General features: G+C 33.1%; 3 protein-coding genes across 9 annotated transcripts; 1 reads left to right on the top strand and 2 right to left on the bottom strand.

The window, feature by feature from the left end:
• Nucleotides 1–495: 495 nt before the first annotated feature.
• Ptpmeg (protein tyrosine phosphatase Meg) lies at nucleotides 496–9,435 on the bottom strand. 5 transcript variants are annotated; one of them, XM_076387829.1, is made up of 19 exons: nucleotides 8,991–9,435; nucleotides 7,975–8,186; nucleotides 7,746–7,892; nucleotides 7,633–7,681; nucleotides 7,379–7,546; nucleotides 7,179–7,299; nucleotides 7,010–7,097; nucleotides 6,779–6,931; nucleotides 6,465–6,697; nucleotides 6,224–6,394; nucleotides 5,968–6,145; nucleotides 5,729–5,896; nucleotides 5,474–5,649; nucleotides 5,195–5,394; nucleotides 4,773–5,116; nucleotides 4,410–4,694; nucleotides 4,235–4,314; nucleotides 870–1,012; nucleotides 496–648 (listed from the first exon to the last, which is right to left on the bottom strand). In XM_076387829.1, exons 2-18 carry the CDS (start codon nucleotides 8,122–8,124, stop codon nucleotides 907–909), a joined length of 2,817 nt encoding a protein of 938 aa, XP_076243944.1. In that variant the 5' UTR covers nucleotides 8,125–8,186; nucleotides 8,991–9,435; the 3' UTR covers nucleotides 496–648; nucleotides 870–906. The 5 variants fall into 5 exon arrangements, with proteins under 5 accessions (XP_076243944.1, XP_076243912.1, XP_076243918.1 ...); XM_076387797.1 differs by lacking the exon at nucleotides 8,991–9,435 and adding an exon at nucleotides 8,548–8,684; XM_076387803.1 differs by lacking the exon at nucleotides 8,991–9,435 and adding an exon at nucleotides 8,548–8,684 and having other exon boundaries at nucleotides 7,764–7,892.
• A 605-nt stretch (nucleotides 9,436–10,040) lies between these two features.
• On the top strand, nucleotides 10,041–15,323 carry Dre4 (SPT16 homolog, facilitates chromatin remodeling subunit dre4). Of its 3 annotated transcripts, none has more exons than XM_076392064.1 (17): nucleotides 10,041–10,318; nucleotides 10,410–10,514; nucleotides 10,844–11,008; nucleotides 11,093–11,245; nucleotides 11,317–11,463; nucleotides 11,548–11,814; nucleotides 11,890–12,225; nucleotides 12,306–12,675; nucleotides 12,764–12,962; nucleotides 13,056–13,922; nucleotides 14,001–14,184; nucleotides 14,260–14,338; nucleotides 14,420–14,582; nucleotides 14,644–14,742; nucleotides 14,847–14,912; nucleotides 15,038–15,100; nucleotides 15,185–15,323. In XM_076392064.1, exons 1-17 carry the CDS (start codon nucleotides 10,250–10,252, stop codon nucleotides 15,189–15,191), a joined length of 3,339 nt encoding a protein of 1,112 aa, XP_076248179.1. In that variant the 5' UTR covers nucleotides 10,041–10,249; the 3' UTR covers nucleotides 15,192–15,323. The 3 variants fall into 3 exon arrangements, with proteins under 3 accessions (XP_076248179.1, XP_076248178.1, XP_076248181.1); XM_076392063.1 differs by having other exon boundaries at nucleotides 14,975–15,100; XM_076392066.1 differs by lacking the exon at nucleotides 14,847–14,912 and having other exon boundaries at nucleotides 14,975–15,100.
• A 1,485-nt stretch (nucleotides 15,324–16,808) lies between these two features.
• On the bottom strand, nucleotides 16,809–17,245 carry LOC143188038 (uncharacterized). Its single transcript, XM_076392067.1, has one exon. The coding sequence runs from the start codon at nucleotides 17,243–17,245 to the stop codon at nucleotides 16,952–16,954; it is 294 nt and encodes a 97-aa protein (XP_076248182.1). The 3' UTR covers nucleotides 16,809–16,951.
• Between the last annotated feature and the right edge of the window lie 873 nt (nucleotides 17,246–18,118).

Here is an 18,118-nt window from a genome sequence, read left to right as displayed (position 1 = left end):
GGCCCTGTGAAAGATGCTTACAATATTGGCGATAATCCTCAGTTTTTACTAGAAGTGCAGAATAATGTTCCAGGAGCAATATGGATTCTTCTTACAAGACACATTACAGACATAGCAGACTTTCGACAGAATCAAGAATATATAACAGTATTAGTTTATCGAAACAATGGTAAAAAAGTGTATTATCCGCGTAAGTAATATGACTTAATTATATTAGCCTCGTGTAGATACTTACATACTTTATTTATAATTGTCTAATTTAATTTTATAGACGATCCGCCACCATACATTGATGGTGTGAGAATAAATAGCCCTCATTACCTCTGTAAAATAAAATTCGACACTCAAAGTGACTCTCGGTATACTCTAGTTGTATCGCAATACGAAAAAACGAATACAATATATTACACCTTACGCGCATATGGGACATGCCCATTCACTTTACGAAAGATACCCAACTTTTATAAATACGAAAAGGAGGTATATTCTTTTTCTTTTATGAACAATTTTATTATACGTACAACTTAATACATAGAGCTTACAATAAATCATTTCCTTCAGATTACCGATGACCAGTGGAAAGGAGTTACAGCTGGCGGCTGTAGTAATCACCCAACATATCAGAATAATCCGCGATATCAATTAACACTGGAAAGTTCAAATAATAATAATTATTTATTGATTATTCTGAAAGGTCCTAAACAGTATCAAATAGGATTCGATGTTGTATCGGTTGTGTTAAATGACACTGATGCACCTGGTGCATTCAAAATGAAGAGTTCTGGCCCATTCAGGTATTAAGTTACAGTGTATGTGTCAATAAAAAAATTATTAATTACTCTATTATATGTAGGTCAGGATTTGTTTACCTGGAATTAGAAGATGTGCCAGCTGGAACGTACAATATTATTCCATCAACGTATATACCTGGACAAGAGGGTCCCTTCTTTTTAATTTGCAAATCGTCTTGTAAAATACAACTCCAACGACTTCAATGATGAAATTCATTTTTCTAGACACAAAAATATTAGTGCAACATACAATTTAATGAGGAACACAATACACGGCTGTTGGATTTCTACGCACCAATTGTGATATGTAAAAAAAATGTAATATTTATACATGCTTACTAACAAATCAAAATAATTAAGCTTAAAATAATTTATATTGTTGTGAATTGATTAATCGATGTTGTTAATATTAAATCCTCTAACGAATTATAATGAAATTATTAATTAACAGTTGCTGATGAAATGAATGATTAAGGGACAGAGATCAAATAGCGAAATGTTATAAAATGTTTTATTTTATATTTTTAGAAGTACAAATTAGTATCGAGACTAGATAACTACTGACTGTATTATTAAAGATTTGTGGCACTTTATTTATAATTATAGCATTCGCTTCATGTGCTATCATTTGGCACATTTGCAGCCGAATATTAACGAATTCTTCTCAATATTTTAATTCACCGTTTAATGCTCTTTGTACTGTTTTTATCTACATGTATGTATTTAAACAAAGAGTTCAAATGATGCTTTTCACGATGTTAAATAAATATATGTAACATGTGTAAATGTTCTTTGAAAATGCAATGTAAATACAATAATTATTTTTATACAAGTGTGTTATTAATGTTTTGCACGAGAAATCGTGACAGATGTAATGAAACATGTTAAAAATTTCGTTTCATGTATCACTTTTTAGCATCTACTTTATAAAAACTATAAAATATTAATTCTAAATTGTACAATTCATCTTCTATTACTTTTGATTACATATTCTTCTTCTACTTTTCCATCTGTGTTCAAAATAAGTTCAATGCTTTATATTGCAGATATATACATTGTGATGTAATGATAAAGATATTGGTCAATTAGTTTACATTTAACATACATATTCTGATTTTCAGACATACTGCATTGTTATAGCCTTTCGTTTAAAATCCAAAGTATGGTGTTATTTTGAATTACAAATTAGTAATTAGGTTGAAAATTACTATTAATTACAAGATTATACATATGTTAATAGTACTTGTAAATAAATAATTACGTAATTTATATGAAATCTTGATTTATGAGATAGGAATTGAATGAAACGTAAATATATTTACATAACTGTTGATAGATAAATTATATAAAAAAAGAATTATGGACAATTATACAAAAAATGTACAGAAACTCAATATTAACTTTAGAATGGGATTGTAAAGAAAACTGTATCAAGTGAAACTGTCAAAATGTAACAGTTGTTAAGAATATACATTCTTGCTTTGTAACTATGATTTGGATGCACATAGTAGAAGGCACTATTGTCAATAATTTAGGTAAATGTTATTATTAACATGGAAAATATCAAAATGATATTGTGTTATTCTGTTTACTGTTATGATATGCCTAACAGATTCACCCAATTCTTAATTACTTATTCTTGAAAATATTTAACAATAAAGCGATGATCCTTTGCAGTTCAGTCTTCTGTATAAAAAAATCATGAATGAGAAATATTTCTAATCTACACATAGTTCTTAATGAATCCTAATTGATAATAATTAATGCAATGAAAATTTAATAAAAAGTATGTAGTAATTAGTACCTTGAAGAACCGCAAAGGATTACAATATATGTACATAGTATTGTATCTGAATAGTTCTTTACATAAGTAAATAACTTATGCATTACATCATTAGACTTATAAACAAATAATTAAGATTCTTCAATTTTCAATATTTCGTTTCCTTTGTGCATACAATGATTTATATTTGTCAATAGAATTATGTTAGAGTACGGATTTTTGAATTCATTTGGACAATCTAAAGATCATGCTTTTTGTGCGTGAAAGCTAATCTTATGTAACATCTTAAATGTTATAAAATAAAGAATATGTAACTCTTTGATTCGATACGAGAATTACATAGACAGAACATAAAAATACTTTTACATTGCAAAAATGGGCGGAAAGTAGAACACATGGTATATTTATAAAAAATAGTACGCTTTTGTTAACATTATTAGAGGGTTTAAAGGACGTTAATGATTCTGAAAGAGGCATCTTTGTAAGGTAGAGTACTTTACAGTACATTAAACATCACTCCTTTTGATTTAATCACTTTTTTGTTCTTCGTTGAATTGTTAAACAGTTACTAAAACGAGAACATCAAATTTTTCAATGTTTTCAAATTTATATTAGTCTTATTTCAAAATAATTTGAATTTCATTCAACTTTAAAACATCGCAGTATGTTTTTATTTGAACGGTATTTTTACTATGTAATATTTAGACTTGCATTTCTCTCGTATGACGAGCATTCATTTTGATAATTAACTAATATATTCTATTTGTTATTATCAGCATTTTTCAATAAAATCTAAACTGTACACTTTGTATATGATAGAAATTATTACAGTTGCTATGAATAGAATATTATTTCTAATTGTGAGTTTAAAAGTGAGGACGAGACAGATAACAATTTTCAGTGTGATTACAGATTATTTAAATCTAATTTAAAAAAGGACACAAAAATGTTCAGCTGTTTTATAAACAAATAAAGCTATGAATGGTTTACTTATTTCAAACTTTCATCAGTCATTTTTAACTACGTGCTAGTTTATGATTTTGTAACTTTTCAATGCGGCTTTCTTCAAGGCAATATTTTCGTATAGACACCTCGTTTGTAAATTTTAAGGCGCTGCATTTATTTCATAAAATAATGATACTTGCATTTAATTGAAGGAATTAAGTGCTACGATCTTAAAAGATTATCAATAGCATTTGAAATTTTAACTTTTCGTTCTTCTGTTCCTTATTTTATAATATGGAAATCAAAATTAGTAATACTACTAGTATGCATAGTAAAACTAGAGTAGAAAGTAATTTGAAATAATACTTTGACGTTTACATTTTTTCGCTTAAACATTAATTAGTGAACTTATCAAAACTTCGTTATTTACAAACATTCGTATAAATTAGAAAAGTAAATTTAAAGAACCTTTATCATATCAAAGGGGCGAAAAGTTATATTTTTCTGTTAATTAAATTTCTAAACGAAATATAGATTTCCAAAAGAATAGAAAATACCTATTTTGAATAGTATATCCATTCTAATTCGTAGTAATACCGCTAATACTCGTATATTATTGTCAGAGTACAAAATTATTCTCTACCGTTGTGATGCTTTTAGTTAAAATGTAAGAAGAATGGTAATTACAATGCATTTCAGTTTGTATTTTTTTCACCTGCTAAATTCGGGAAGTGGTTTGGCTATTCCTTCGCTGTAAGCCTTGTGGACAGCCTCGCACACGAATCTATACTGACTCTGAAAACATATATTAGCCACTTTTAGATCTTATGAATTACATCAATGAATTTGTATTAGACTTCAGTATAATATTACATCAGATTTGTACTCACAGCATTTTGTATCATCATTGCCCTTTGATCTCTCATAGAGCGTACAATGTCTAATGGATACACTGGTTGATTAGCTTCGATGAGGCACAGAGCCGTCTCCATTAACACTAAGACACCTGTTCTGCCTATTCCAGCAGAGCAATGTACAACAGCAGGCTCAACTATCCCTGTTCGAGCTGCTCTCACTTTCTCGGTAAAAGTTGTAAATTGTCGCCAATCACTGGGAACACCGTGATCTGGCCAACTACAGTATTGCATATGCGTTATATCTCTTTCTTCTCCAGTCTAAAACACACAAAACTGATCAATATTTCAAAGCTTACTACGTATAAAAAATCAAAGACTAAACAAAATGTTGCTCACGTTAATATCACGAAGAATGAATTCCCGAAATATAAAGGTGTCTTCAACATTTTCAGACGTAGACGTCAGCGTAAGATTCCGCAACGTAAGGGTTTCATTCAATGCTGGCCAGTATTGATGGCATTTTGCTCGGCCACGTTCGACTAACGTCGTCAGCATCACAACGAGAGTACTACCTGCCTCTAAAACCATCTGCCAGAAATCAGCGACAGTAGAAGACAGTGGTCCTTGAGTAGCGATGTATCTATTGATGATACCAGATCCTGGAATTTCCATGTTTACGTAATTGGCGTTGATGTAATCGCCATTGGTGGAACCCATTAATATTACTCGAGTAACGTCATCTAAAAATATTAGGTAAAAATTTTTTATTTGTATTACTATATATTGAATATATAGATTTTTTATTTCATAATACACACATGGTGAAATATCTCGATAACGATTTTTGCTCTGATTCTCTGGCTTCTTAGATTCGAGAGACGTAAGTTCAGGATTCTTTCTATATAACTGTTCATACTGTGCGATTAAAGCACCACTTGCTAGACCATCAGCAAGAAGCAGCATCGACTGTGCCAATGCATCGGATCCAATCGTTGCGTGAGGTGCATCCGGTACATATCTTATAATTTTTAAAAAGTAGACGTTAATTTTATCCTTTGGTAATTATTAATATCGTTAATATCGTTTTAGTGTAATACCTATAGGGAGGTTCTTCTTCAGACGTTTCATCTGTACCAGCTAATGCATTGTATAAGGCATTTGGCCGAACAGTCAATGTCAATTCACCAGAACCAGAATCTCGGGACTGACGAATCAGATTTACTACGTGTTCGTGCAATAAACCACTCACATCGATACCATTTATGTACACCACCTATTTGTGTAAGTATACAGAAAAGAAATGTATTTCTCACTGTTATTGACTTAGCTCTGTAATTACGTGAAATACACACTTGATCTCCTTCGTTTAACTTTGGATAACAACGATCGGCTGGCGTGTTCGGAGCTACCCTTGATACCAAAATAGGCATATCAAGATCTAAACCACCTTTCACGTTGAACCCGAATCGACCTTGTTCGTCTGGCGTTAGAGTTATCGTTACTAATCCATCTTCTACTATCTGTAAGTCACAATATTTTTCATTAGAATTTTTCAAAGAATTACACGTGGAAATAAAAGCTTGAAGCATACTTGTGGAGCAGGTGAACTCGTAGGTTCGCTATAGTCAGGCAGATCGTAAATATTTCTTTCAGCAGTCGTGTCATCGTCTGCGTAACTTAAAACTCTAGAACCTAAGACGGGCGAAAATGCATTGCCTTGTGTATGGGAGCTTGTTATTTCTTCTCGAAGGGACAGAAAACCGCCTTCGCTATAAAAAAGATTATATGTATAATAACAGTTTGAAAAGAATATAGTATTAAATATTGGTAAATTATTTTCAACTAACTCATCACTGGGGTTGCCTTCACCCCACGCTTGACGGGGTTCGCGAGCACCAAGAGATTGGACTTTGTTATCGTATGGCCTAGGAGGTCTTCCAGGAGGCATTGCTAGCTTGCCTTTGTCCTCTATCATTGGAGCTGTTGTGACTCCGTGTACTAATCTCTTACTCGGAGACCTAAGTAAACTATTTCAATGATAACACGCTAAGGTATCAAACGTAAAGAAATAAAGTAAAGAAATGTCACCTTATAAATGTTCTTTCGACTCTTGCTCTATTTTTTCCATCTTCCACGGTTTGAAACTCTGTGCGTCCTGAATATGTAAACCTACTGCTTAATGTTAGAGGAAAACGTCTCGGCCTCATTTTAGGGCTATGAAGTCTGAAAAATGTATGATGTTCCACACACGCTTTCCATAAATTTTTAGAACTGCGATATGTTTGCATGTTGAATCCCAATAATGTGTCGTAGTTCTCCGACTGCAACAGAATTTATACCGCATCAGAACAAAAGCAGTATAGTAAGTGATTTAAATTTTAAATATTAGATATTTGAAATACCTGTTCTCTCCTAAGTTGAATGAAAAATTGTTTCCGTTTGAAAGAAATTTTGACTATTTTTGACCATGAGAACACATTAATTTTTATTCCATTTTGGAATACTACTAAACCTATAGATGTTACACCTAATTGTATTTCCTTATTTGTTGAATCCTGTAAACGAAATAAGGGAAATTACTGTTGATTTATAGCAGTTTAGATCTGCAAAAAAGTAGGAATACTGATATATACCCTAGCTTTGTGCAATTCTACTCCATACATATCCAATCTCTTTGCATGATCTAGAAAATTAAATTCTGCATCTGCTGGCAATTGACCCCTGAGAATATATAAATAATTTATAATATTTTAAATGAAGTGATATATGAATTACTAATATTAGATCAGCTTATTAACTTACTTATGAAGTTTATGTAATTCGGCTATCTTTTTCTCCATTTCTTCAGTCTGACCTGGTATTAACTGTAATCTAGAAAGATATCCTGGACCATGTTCCTCAGGATGATAATCACCCAATTCAGCTGCAATTACATTAAAGCAAAACATAATAGGGTAAATTAAGTCCACAATAAAGTAAGTCATCATGCATCAGGTACTTACATTGAACTGTATAGCTAGCAATAAGACATGCTGTACTTGGTGGTAATTGAAGTTTTCCTTGAAGAATATCTCTTCGTATTTGCAAGTAAAATTGATATCTAGTATATTCCTCTTGCAATTTACTAGGATCAGAAACATAAAACTTCACTTTAAAGTAAAACTGTCCACCTGGAATTATAGAGTTTATTAAACTCAATAAAAAAAAAATGTTTACTTTTATGAATATTAAAGGATCAATTGAACGCGATCTTTACCCTTACTTCTTATCTGCTTCTTCACTGGTTTAGTGGGATCCAACCATCTCTAAAATATTGATGTAATTATATTATTGTAGGATACAAAATTTTATAAGTAAAATATCACTAACTTTTATTGGTGATTTTACCATTACATCAGGTGAGTGTGTACATGCTGTAGCACCATTTTCAGCATACTGCAAACCAAAGTAATCCTTCTCAACTAGTTCTAAATGCTGAAATACCAAATCCAACAATGCTTGGCCCTTTGCTCTTTTCTAAAACACATGTTGAAGATATATGTGATTAATACTCAAGAAAACAATTTTTTTATGATAAATTAATGTTTTATGAGCTTACATCTAATTGAAATGTATGCTGTGTGTCATCAAGAAAAACAACAACAGCAGACAATGATTTCAGCCTCCGATTTCTTGCCAGTTCTGCACCACGAACGTGGTAGCTCCCACTGGAGCCACTCAACGCTCTGCGTGATACACTTTCAATCATCTCAAAGATCTGAAGGCGTGTCAACCACCTTCCCGACACCACCTCTCCGCTATGCTGACCACCTAAGCAAAAAAGATCATAGCTTTATTTACTTGTTTTAGACACTCAACATTTATTAAAAATGATTGCTTAAAAATCACTAATTCTGTTATTACAGTAAGAAGGTTATGTTAAAACTCATGCTGTCATTTTCAGAAAAGAATAGCAACAGAAAAATTTCTCCTATACAATCACACATATTATTTAAAATATAAATCACTGTAAAATTATAATTACATCCAGACGATGTCATTGACAATAAATTTATTGGGTCAGTAATCTAACGTCAGTTACATAAGCAAGTTCATGTCTACTGCGTGCCAGAATAATGTAGAACAGGGCATTCTGAAAATAGTTTACATAAAAGAAGCAAAAGGAACCCACTGAACATCAATATCCTCAAATACTTTGCAGCATATAGAACTTCAATACAGTCTAAAAACATAGTTCCTCCTTCAAATTCATTTGAATAAACACAAAAATACGTTCATTCAATTTCTAACGATATAATCATATCAAAAATATAACGAAAATACTTATAAATGGGATTAAACGTAAAAAAACGAATACTATATACATTTTCACAGAACTGGCTTTCTCAAGGCGCTCTTTTTTAAACACACGTTACAAATTGCAGTTATTCAACGCACATAATATTCGAATCGATAAACTTTTCGAAAAATTATATTGGAATTTAGGACGTGAATATTTGCAGTATCAGTCAGTGCATATGTGAACCGAGTACGTTGCACTAAATAGTTATTTGTATGCATCGAAGCGATCGTCTCACAATTACATTAAACGACGAGCATAAAATCAGCACTTACATTCATGATCCGTTGCAGTGCTTCCAATGCCGCTTTCACAGGTGTTCTTTCACAGTTGACAGAGGAAAAACCGCTAACGTTCGTTAGCACTTTCGCTGGCTAAGTCCTTTCAAACCATCAAAGGAAGTAATTCCCTTTGATTGTGTTGGAATTTTCTATTGGAAAGTTTTTTTCTCTTCAAAACCCTTTTCATTATTTCCTATTATCAGCATATTAACACTCTTCGACGCCCGAGACCGATATCCCGACGGAAATGGGATTCATCGAAATTACAAAACATCAATAGTTCGATCATTTCGCTATCACTTTCAACGAAACATATTCGATCGCGTAAAACTGCACTTCTTTCACTCTCTCGGTTTCATATAAGGTAACATTCTAATAAATCGGCACGGAACAAACAACGATGTCAATGAAGTACCGCCGATGTTCTTTCACAACTCGATGATAATCATTGTTAGGACACGTGCACATATGTTGTACAGAGTATTATCGTTTCGAAATAATTAGACTTTGTGATATCAGATTGTAAAGATCGCAGGTTTATTTGCCGTAAAATTGTTTGACGCCCTGATAGAACTTCAGTGTATACATATATATATAACGATTAAACATGCGTATAACTATACGTGTGTGAGTATTAATATCAATCATAGAGTATGTAGAATTAAGATGCTGTAGTCGGTTTTCTTTTTTAGAACGCAGATGCAAAACGATCTACACACACGAGATTCGTCGTCACATGTGAACATGCTTGAAATCGCTTTGGGATACTATTCGAATACATTTTTATTTTCCTAAACATAATTAATATCTTTTTTTAGAATTTTAATTATACAAAATATGTAAAATACTAATCATAATCGTCTTATATCGTTATTTTGAATAACTTTGGTCCAACAGAGCTTGAAAAGTTAGATTAGTTCCGTAATTGACCGTTTGAGGCGCTAGTAAATTTTTTGAGCGTGTAATTACGCCTCATGAAATTGTTCCCGCCGCGTGGCTCGTAGTTTGTGGATTACAGTTGCGGTTTGGTTATAAATCCCGCCATCTCCGCATCGAGCGACGAATTTCGATAGTATTACGTATTTTATAAGGAATACCAAGGAAAATGTGATATAATACATAAGGGTTTCGCATCGTCTGAATGTTTTGTTCGTTATCCTTTACGCCGAACAGATTTATTATAATTTTATGTCGGGTTGATTTTGCAACAGCGTGTTGCGTGCTATACTTGAACGTGTTGAAAACAAGAAGCTATGGCAAACGTATCGGTTGACAAAGACACATTCTTTCGGCGTATGAAGCGTCTTTATGCTGCATGGAACGTAAGATATTAACGATTATTTATGTTCTTGCACGAATGTCGTTTCGATCGTATATCGATGAAACAGTTTATAAATTTTATTTGTTGAACAGGATGGAGAAGTCGGTACGGATGACAGTTTCAGTAGAATGGATTGTCTTGTCTCTGCTGTGGGTACAGACGAAGATATCGTCTATAGTAAATCCACAGCATTGCAGGTTAGTGATTTGTACTTCATTCCTTGCATTCAAATTCTTTGTTTGCATTTTGTGTGATATGTTTTGTACCTAAAAATTATTGTTTAACCTAATTTTTAAGCCTTTTGAAAATAGAATTTTATGAAGTTCGATGCCTCTTATAATGACTTCGTATATTTCTTTAATATAGTGCATAAACGAGGCATAAAGTAATCATTAAAAGTTTTATTTCTAAATTGGGCTTTAATTATGTAACATAAAACTGTTGTATTTTCTTTAATGTGTTACTTGTGTTTTTGACTCTTACATTTGTGGTTGAAAATGGTGAAATTATGAATGTTTTATTTTAGACATGGCTCCTTAGTTACGAACTTACCGATACCATAATGATCTTGGCAGAAGAGTCCATCAACTTCTTGGCTAGCAAGAAGAAGATTGAATTTTTGAGGAAACTTGAAAACCAAAAGATGGAAGATACTGGTGTACCTCCTGTAAAATTACTTGTGAGAGACAGGGTATGTATTTTGTATAGTTTGTGTTCTCTTCTGTGAGGTAAAATTTCAGTTTGCTATAAGTTATTCATTTGTTTCATTTTACAGAATGATGAAGACAAATCCAATTTTGCCAAACTTATTGAGGTTATAAAGCAAAGTAAAAAGGGTAAAACATTGGGCGTTTTTTCAAAGGAAAATTATCCAGGTGCCTTTATGGATGCATGGAGAGCTGCTTTAAAATCAGAATCTTTTGATACAGTATGATATGAATTTTTATGGTGCAATATACTAAAGCTCTGTTGCTTCCCTACACTATATTAATTTTTCAGGTTGATGTGAGTGCAGCAGCTGCATATGTAATGTGCCCAAAAGAGGATGCTGAGATTCTCACAATAAAAAAAGCATGTTTAGTATCTGTGGATGTTTTTACAAAATATCTTAAAGATCAGATCATGGAAATTATAGACTCTGATAAGGTAGAGGAATGCACAAAAACTTCTTTAACTAATTTGTTGTTCATATGGAAACTGTGATACTGATTTTTAACTATTACCTTTCAGAAAGTTAAGCATTCAAAGCTTGCAGAAGGTGTAGATGCAGCTATAACAAACAAAAAATATGTAACTGGCGTTGATGTCACTCAAGTAGATATGTGCTATCCCGCAATAATACAAAGTGGTGGAAATTATTCTCTGAAATTCAGTGTCGTTAGCGATAAGAATACTTTGCATTTTGGTGTGATCGTTTGTTCCCTCGGAGCACGTTACAAATCTTATTGTTCTAATATAGTAAGAACATTACTGGTGAACCCGACTAAAACAATTGAGGTAAATTTAATATAAAAATCTGTTGAAAATTGTGTGATACGTTCGCATATGACAATGATACATTTTTTATTTTAGGACAATTATAATTTTCTTCTACAATTAGAAGAGGAAATATTGAAAAAGTTAGTGGCTGGAGTAAAAATAAGCGAAGTCTATGAAACGGGCGTTAAGTACGTGAAAGATGAGAAACCAAATATGTTAGACCATTTGACTAAGAATTTTGGATTTGCGATGGGCATCGAATTCCGAGAAAGCTCATTGCTTATTGGCCCCAAGACTCATGCAGTGGTACGGAAAGGCATGGTATTCAATGTCAATGTTGGTCTATCAAACCTTACAAATACAGAAGCCACTGACAAAGAAGGAAAGAACTATGCTCTTTTTGTTGGCGATACTGTTATGGTTAATGAGGTACTAATTTCTCTCCAGTCGAATTTTATAGCTCTGTTTAATTGTACTGAAAACTAAAGCCTGCACTAATTTATTTTTAGGCCCAACCTGCTACGAATTTAACTCCATCGAAGAAGAAACTAAAGAATATCGGAATATTTGTGAAGGATGAAGAAGAGGAAGAGGACGAAGGGAGTGGAAAGGAGAATGAACCTAAGCCAGAAATCCTTGGTCGTGGCAAAAGAACAGCGGTAATAGAATCCAAACTAAGAACGGAACATAGTTCAGAAGAAAAAAGGAAGCAGCATCAGAAGGAGCTTGCACAGCAACTAAACGAAGTTGCAAAAGCTCGATTAGCTCAACAATCTGGTGGAAAAGAACAAGAGAAGATACGAAAGTCAACTGTATCCTACAAAAGTCTGAGCCATATGCCACGAGAACCAGAAGTAAAAGAACTCAAATTATACGTAGGTAAGTGTAACTAATAACTCTCTATTGTAAAAATTAAAGCATTAGTCATGTGCGTAATTTTGTATTAACATGTTTGCTCGTGTTCCAGATAAAAAATATGAGACTGTAATTTTACCAATTTTTGGAATTCCTGTACCTTTCCACATATCTACCATCAAAAATATTTCTCAATCTGTGGAAGGAGATTATACCTACCTTAGAATAAACTTTTTCCATCCTGGTGCCACAATGGGCCGCAACGAAGGTGGAACTTATCCCCAGCCTGATGCTACATTTGTTAAAGAAGTGTTAGTATTTTAATTACAGTTGTCTAATGCATCAATTTCCTGTTTCTAGAATTATCTAATGCATAACAAATTTGTTGCGCTTTACTTTTTTAGGACATATCGAAGTACAAACACCAAAGAACCTGGCGAAATTTCTGCACCGTCGTCCAACCTTAACACAGCCTTCAGATTGATAAAAGAAGTTCAGAAGAAATTCAAAAACAGAGAAGCGGAAGAAAGAGAAAAAGAAGACCTTGTAAAACAAGATACTTTAATATTATCTCAAAATAAGGGTAACCCGAAATTGAAAGACTTATACATTCGACCGAATATAGTTTCGAAAAGAATGACAGGAGGCTTAGAAGCTCACGTAAACGGTTTCCGTTACACGTCGGTCAGAGGAGACAAAGTCGATATTCTTTACAATAATATTAAAAATGCCTTTTTCCAACCATGTGATGGTGAAATGATAATATTGCTTCACTTCCACTTGAAGCACGCGATAATGTTCGGCAAGAAGAAGCACGTGGATGTACAGTTTTATACAGAAGTTGGTGAAATAACGACAGACTTGGGGAAGCATCAACATATGCACGATCGTGACGATCTTGCTGCTGAGCAGTCCGAACGAGAGCTCAGGCACAAGTTGAAAACTGCGTTTAAGAGCTTCTGCGAGAAAGTTGAAAGCATGACGAAACAAGAAATCGAATTCGATACACCGTTCCGAGAGCTAGGATTCCCTGGTGCACCATTTAGAAGCACCGTTTTGTTACAGCCAACTAGTGGATGTTTAGTTAACCTTACTGAATGGCCACCATTTGTTATCACGTTGGAAGACGTTGAACTTGTTCATTTTGAGAGAGTACAATTTCATTTGAAGAACTTTGATATGATTTTTGTTTTCAAAGATTATCATAGAAAAGTCGCGATGTTAAATGCCATTCCTATGAACATGCTGGATCATGTGAAGGAGTGGTTGAAGTAAGTTCAATTATATTTTCCATTATTTTTTATCAATTTTCGTAATAAAGAAAATATACGGTGAATTTCTGCTTTTAGTTCTTGCGACATCAGATACACGGAAGGTGTGCAGTCTTTAAATTGGACGAAGATCATGAAAACAATTACGGACGACCCAGAAGGATTCTTCGATAATGGTGGCTGGACCTTCTTGGATCCAGAAAGTGATGCAGAAAATGATGAAGTAGAGGACGAAGAAGAAGAGGAAGATGACGCTTATGAGGTATAAAATATATTTAATGATGTATAAAATAATTACTAAACACTAGAAATGCTTATATTTGTCTTATTTGTTCAGCCTTCTGATTTGGACAGCGAGGAAGAGTCTGATGATGATTCTGAATACTCTGAAGCCTCTGAAGATAGTGATAGCGAAGGTAGTTTTTGAAAATTGTACTTGAAAACTAAAAAAAATATTTGTTATACTTAATTTTCTGATTATTTTGTTCACATTTTAGAAGAAGAATTAGGTAGTTCTGAAGAATCTGGCAAAGACTGGTCGGATTTGGAACGAGAAGCAGCAGAGGAAGACAAAGAAAGAGGAGAATATCATGACGATTACAATTCCACCAAAAAGAAGAAATCGAGTCGAAAACATTCACCTTCGCCATCAAAAGACAGGTAAGTCCATTATCTTTAATTCCTCCAAGTTCAGAACTAATCGGCGTATTTTATTTTATAGACACAATTCAAAGCACAAGAGTTCTTCCAATAGTAAAGACAAACACAAATCCTCGTCCAGTAGTAAAGACAAAAAATCTTCATCATCAGATAAGCACAGGTGAGAAATTACAATTTTATAAGCATATTCTCAGTCCTTAAATATAGAGAAAAAGTATAATTTTGCTATACAATTGTATTAAATATATGCTTTATTAATTAAAGATCGGATCGATCACGGAGTGGGGGATCACACAAGAAAGTGTCTCCTTCCAAATCGTCCAAACACAGGTGATTAATATAAATATTTATTCTTTTGACAAGCTTACATGTTATTTTATTTTTCTGTGTAGTCCCAAGAAGAGTGACAAGCACGATAAGCATGATAAACATAAATCATCTCATTCTTCGTCTAGCAGTAAGAAACGATCACGTGAAGACAGCTCAGAAAGAAACGATAGGGGGTCGAAAAAATCCAAGTAAGTTTAAATACACATCAGATTTATGTTTATATTGGTATTAAGATTTACGATTAATCACAATATATTTGTACAATGTTACAGGAAATGAGAAGGGTCAGTCAGAAATTGGAGCTGAAGCACATGAAAACTCGAACATCAATGTTGATTCTACGCGGAGCTTTCTCACTCGTGGTACATCGATTAAGTTACAACAACGGTACATTTTCTTGCATTGATTTACTTACAAACTGTTAGCAAACGGTTCGTCGATATTATTTATCAAGTTCGATAGTGTACTACCAGGAACGGTAAGCAGCTTGGCAGTACGGTGATAGTAACGTAATATGTGTGAACTTGTGTGCGCGAGTAATTGTAAACTTATGTACGAACACACTTTTTTTAATCATTTGTAACTTGTATATAAAACACTCATTTAACTGAGAAAGAAAAAAAAAGAATCAAGTTTAATTTACTATAGTTACTAACACATTTCATTCCATTATTCGTTTGCTAGTAGTGTCTGAACATACGCGTAATTTAAGTTCATAAATGAAAATATTCATTGTACAGATAGTACGTAACAGGAAATACAGGAAACGTCGAACGTGAACGAACATGAGAATTGATTCGTGACTGTAATAAACAATATAGACAGGTTCATAGATATACAATTATGATACGCTCTCAATGCAAGACAATGCACTAGCGATAACTATCGTACATAAGGTACATCCAGGTCATAGATATTAATTTACTAAGTGAAAGAAATCTGAAACGGATCAAAATCTTTGATAATTTTGTTTGCATAGTTCTGAAAATTTGTACCTTGGTAAACAAAATAAATACTTTTTAAGTTATTTATCACTAATGTACAAATATTGTTACTCGTTACGAGACTATGAATGGAATCGTTGCCATTCCGCATGTACATTTACAGTTATGTAGGCAATAGTAACACTGTCATTACGTTTTCATTCATTTTTATCCAAAACGCAACACCTCGTCTCCGTTTACACTATGAGTCGCAGAATTGAAATCTAATCTTACGTAATTACTTTCTTATTAAATTCAAGAGAAGAGGAAGGGAATGTCGATAGGTCTGGATGAAGGTGAAAGTAAAATGAAAGTGTAACTATGCGAAATTTTTCATACCCTTGGCTTATTTTTTTTTCTTTTTCATTTTTCATGAACACATCTGGTAACGAAGAGAAATAGAATAAAATTTACAAGGTGATGTTAGGCTTGAATCCCTTAAGGCTATATAGTAAATGCCGAAGAAGGACTGCTTCAATAACACTGTAAATGTAGGAGAAGTGAAAGTAAACCTTTGGTTAGTGGTTCTACAGCTTTCTCCACGACATCACTAACTACATACATAATTCCGGCAGGTGACTTAGTTCAGCGTTTCACAATTCACCAATGACACTACCTTTTTTCACTGTTACCGGATGTTATCCAGAATTGATGTCATAATGCTTTTACCTTTTTCTGAAAACAGTTGAGAACCTAACGTAAGCTTTACAAAACTCAATTTTTGGCACAATTATATAATCTTTTTTATTTCTCATATATTTATCTGGTTTTGTATAAATATAAATAATATCGTGAAAAAAGTTTGATGTATTACAAATAAACTTTATATCTTTTCTATAACTTGTACCAACCCACGTGGATAACCGGAAATCCTGCGTAGTCTAACGAAAAATTACACGACTGTAATTACATTTTCCATTCATTTATTTACGAAAAGTGCAAAAGTCTACATCGGTAAAAAAAATTATCACATTTCATAAATACTTGTTATAAAACTTAGAACTAGAACATCTTTTTACAGAAGGGAACACAAAGATGATACGGAAACGGAATCGTCTAATTTCGTCCTATTTGATCAATTTGAGCTTGAAGGTTGTTGACGACTTCCGGTGGAACGTGTTCCCCTAGGATCTCGAACAGATTGATCTTCTGATCTCCAGGAATCGACTCGTAGGCGGCCAGTTCTATTCCTTCTTGTACTTTTTGTATCGTCGCATCTTTTGGAATAAGGTAGGTGTTCTGTGCCTGCTTTATGGCCTCATTACTAAAAATTTGTCCATCCTTTTGCGGAAACGCCAGTGCTACTCCCACCATCAGCAAGGTCGCTAATAATATTGCACGAATCTCCATCTGCAAAGTGTAATCGATTGTTTCTATTATATCGTGTGAATAAGTTTGTTTAATCAATTATTTCTAGTGTCAATTTTAATTTTAAAAAGTACGATTTTTAATCAGCAAGCAGTACTTTTTATATTCACTAAAAAATTATTTTTTCAATTATTTAATTAAAACTTCGAAAATTTCGTTATTAGAAATACGTATTAAATACAGGAAGTTCCATTATTCGGTATGGAATCGTTAGCCGTTTTGTTTGAATGAAAAGTGCGCGCACATGGAGAACGTTCCCGCGTTTCTCCTTACTCAGGGACAGGTTGGAATCTAGAGCGATGTTTATCGAGTGTCTCGTCATGGTGCAAGAGGGATGCTCGATCCGATTTCTTGTGACTACTCTTCTGACGCAATGGAAACGACACGTGAGCATGATCTTGTAAGATTCTTACGTTTTAACGAAGGAATAATATTTGTGGAAACTCGGGAAACTTTGGTTATCATTAGTTACAATTATTAGAGATTTGTGCTTCTTGTTATGCGTTTGAATATTTTTACGAAATAAAAAGTTCTTTCAAAATTTCTAAGATGAGGTAGCTAATAAAAAAAGCTGGAAAATTAAAATTGAAAATATATTTATATTGCTTGTTTCATATTTTCTTATTTGCACAAGGACTAGCGTCATTTTCAAACTTCTCGTAAGCTTTTCGATAACAATTACGACCATAGCTTAAAAGTGATTTTGGTTAATGTTTTCCGTAATTTACTTTCCCTTAATCATGAAATGCGGTAACAGCTATGAAATGATCTCTAGTTAATTCTTGTGTTTGCGCAACTTCAAATAATCCCGCAGGACCATAGAAAAATAGAAAGGAATTATGTAAACTTGAATTA

The sequence above is a fragment of the Calliopsis andreniformis genome, chromosome 2 (assembly GCF_051401765.1).
Source record: "Calliopsis andreniformis isolate RMS-2024a chromosome 2, iyCalAndr_principal, whole genome shotgun sequence".
Lineage (NCBI taxonomy): Eukaryota > Metazoa > Arthropoda > Insecta > Hymenoptera > Andrenidae > Calliopsis > Calliopsis andreniformis.
This window is presented reverse-complemented; position numbering and strand designations above follow the sequence as displayed.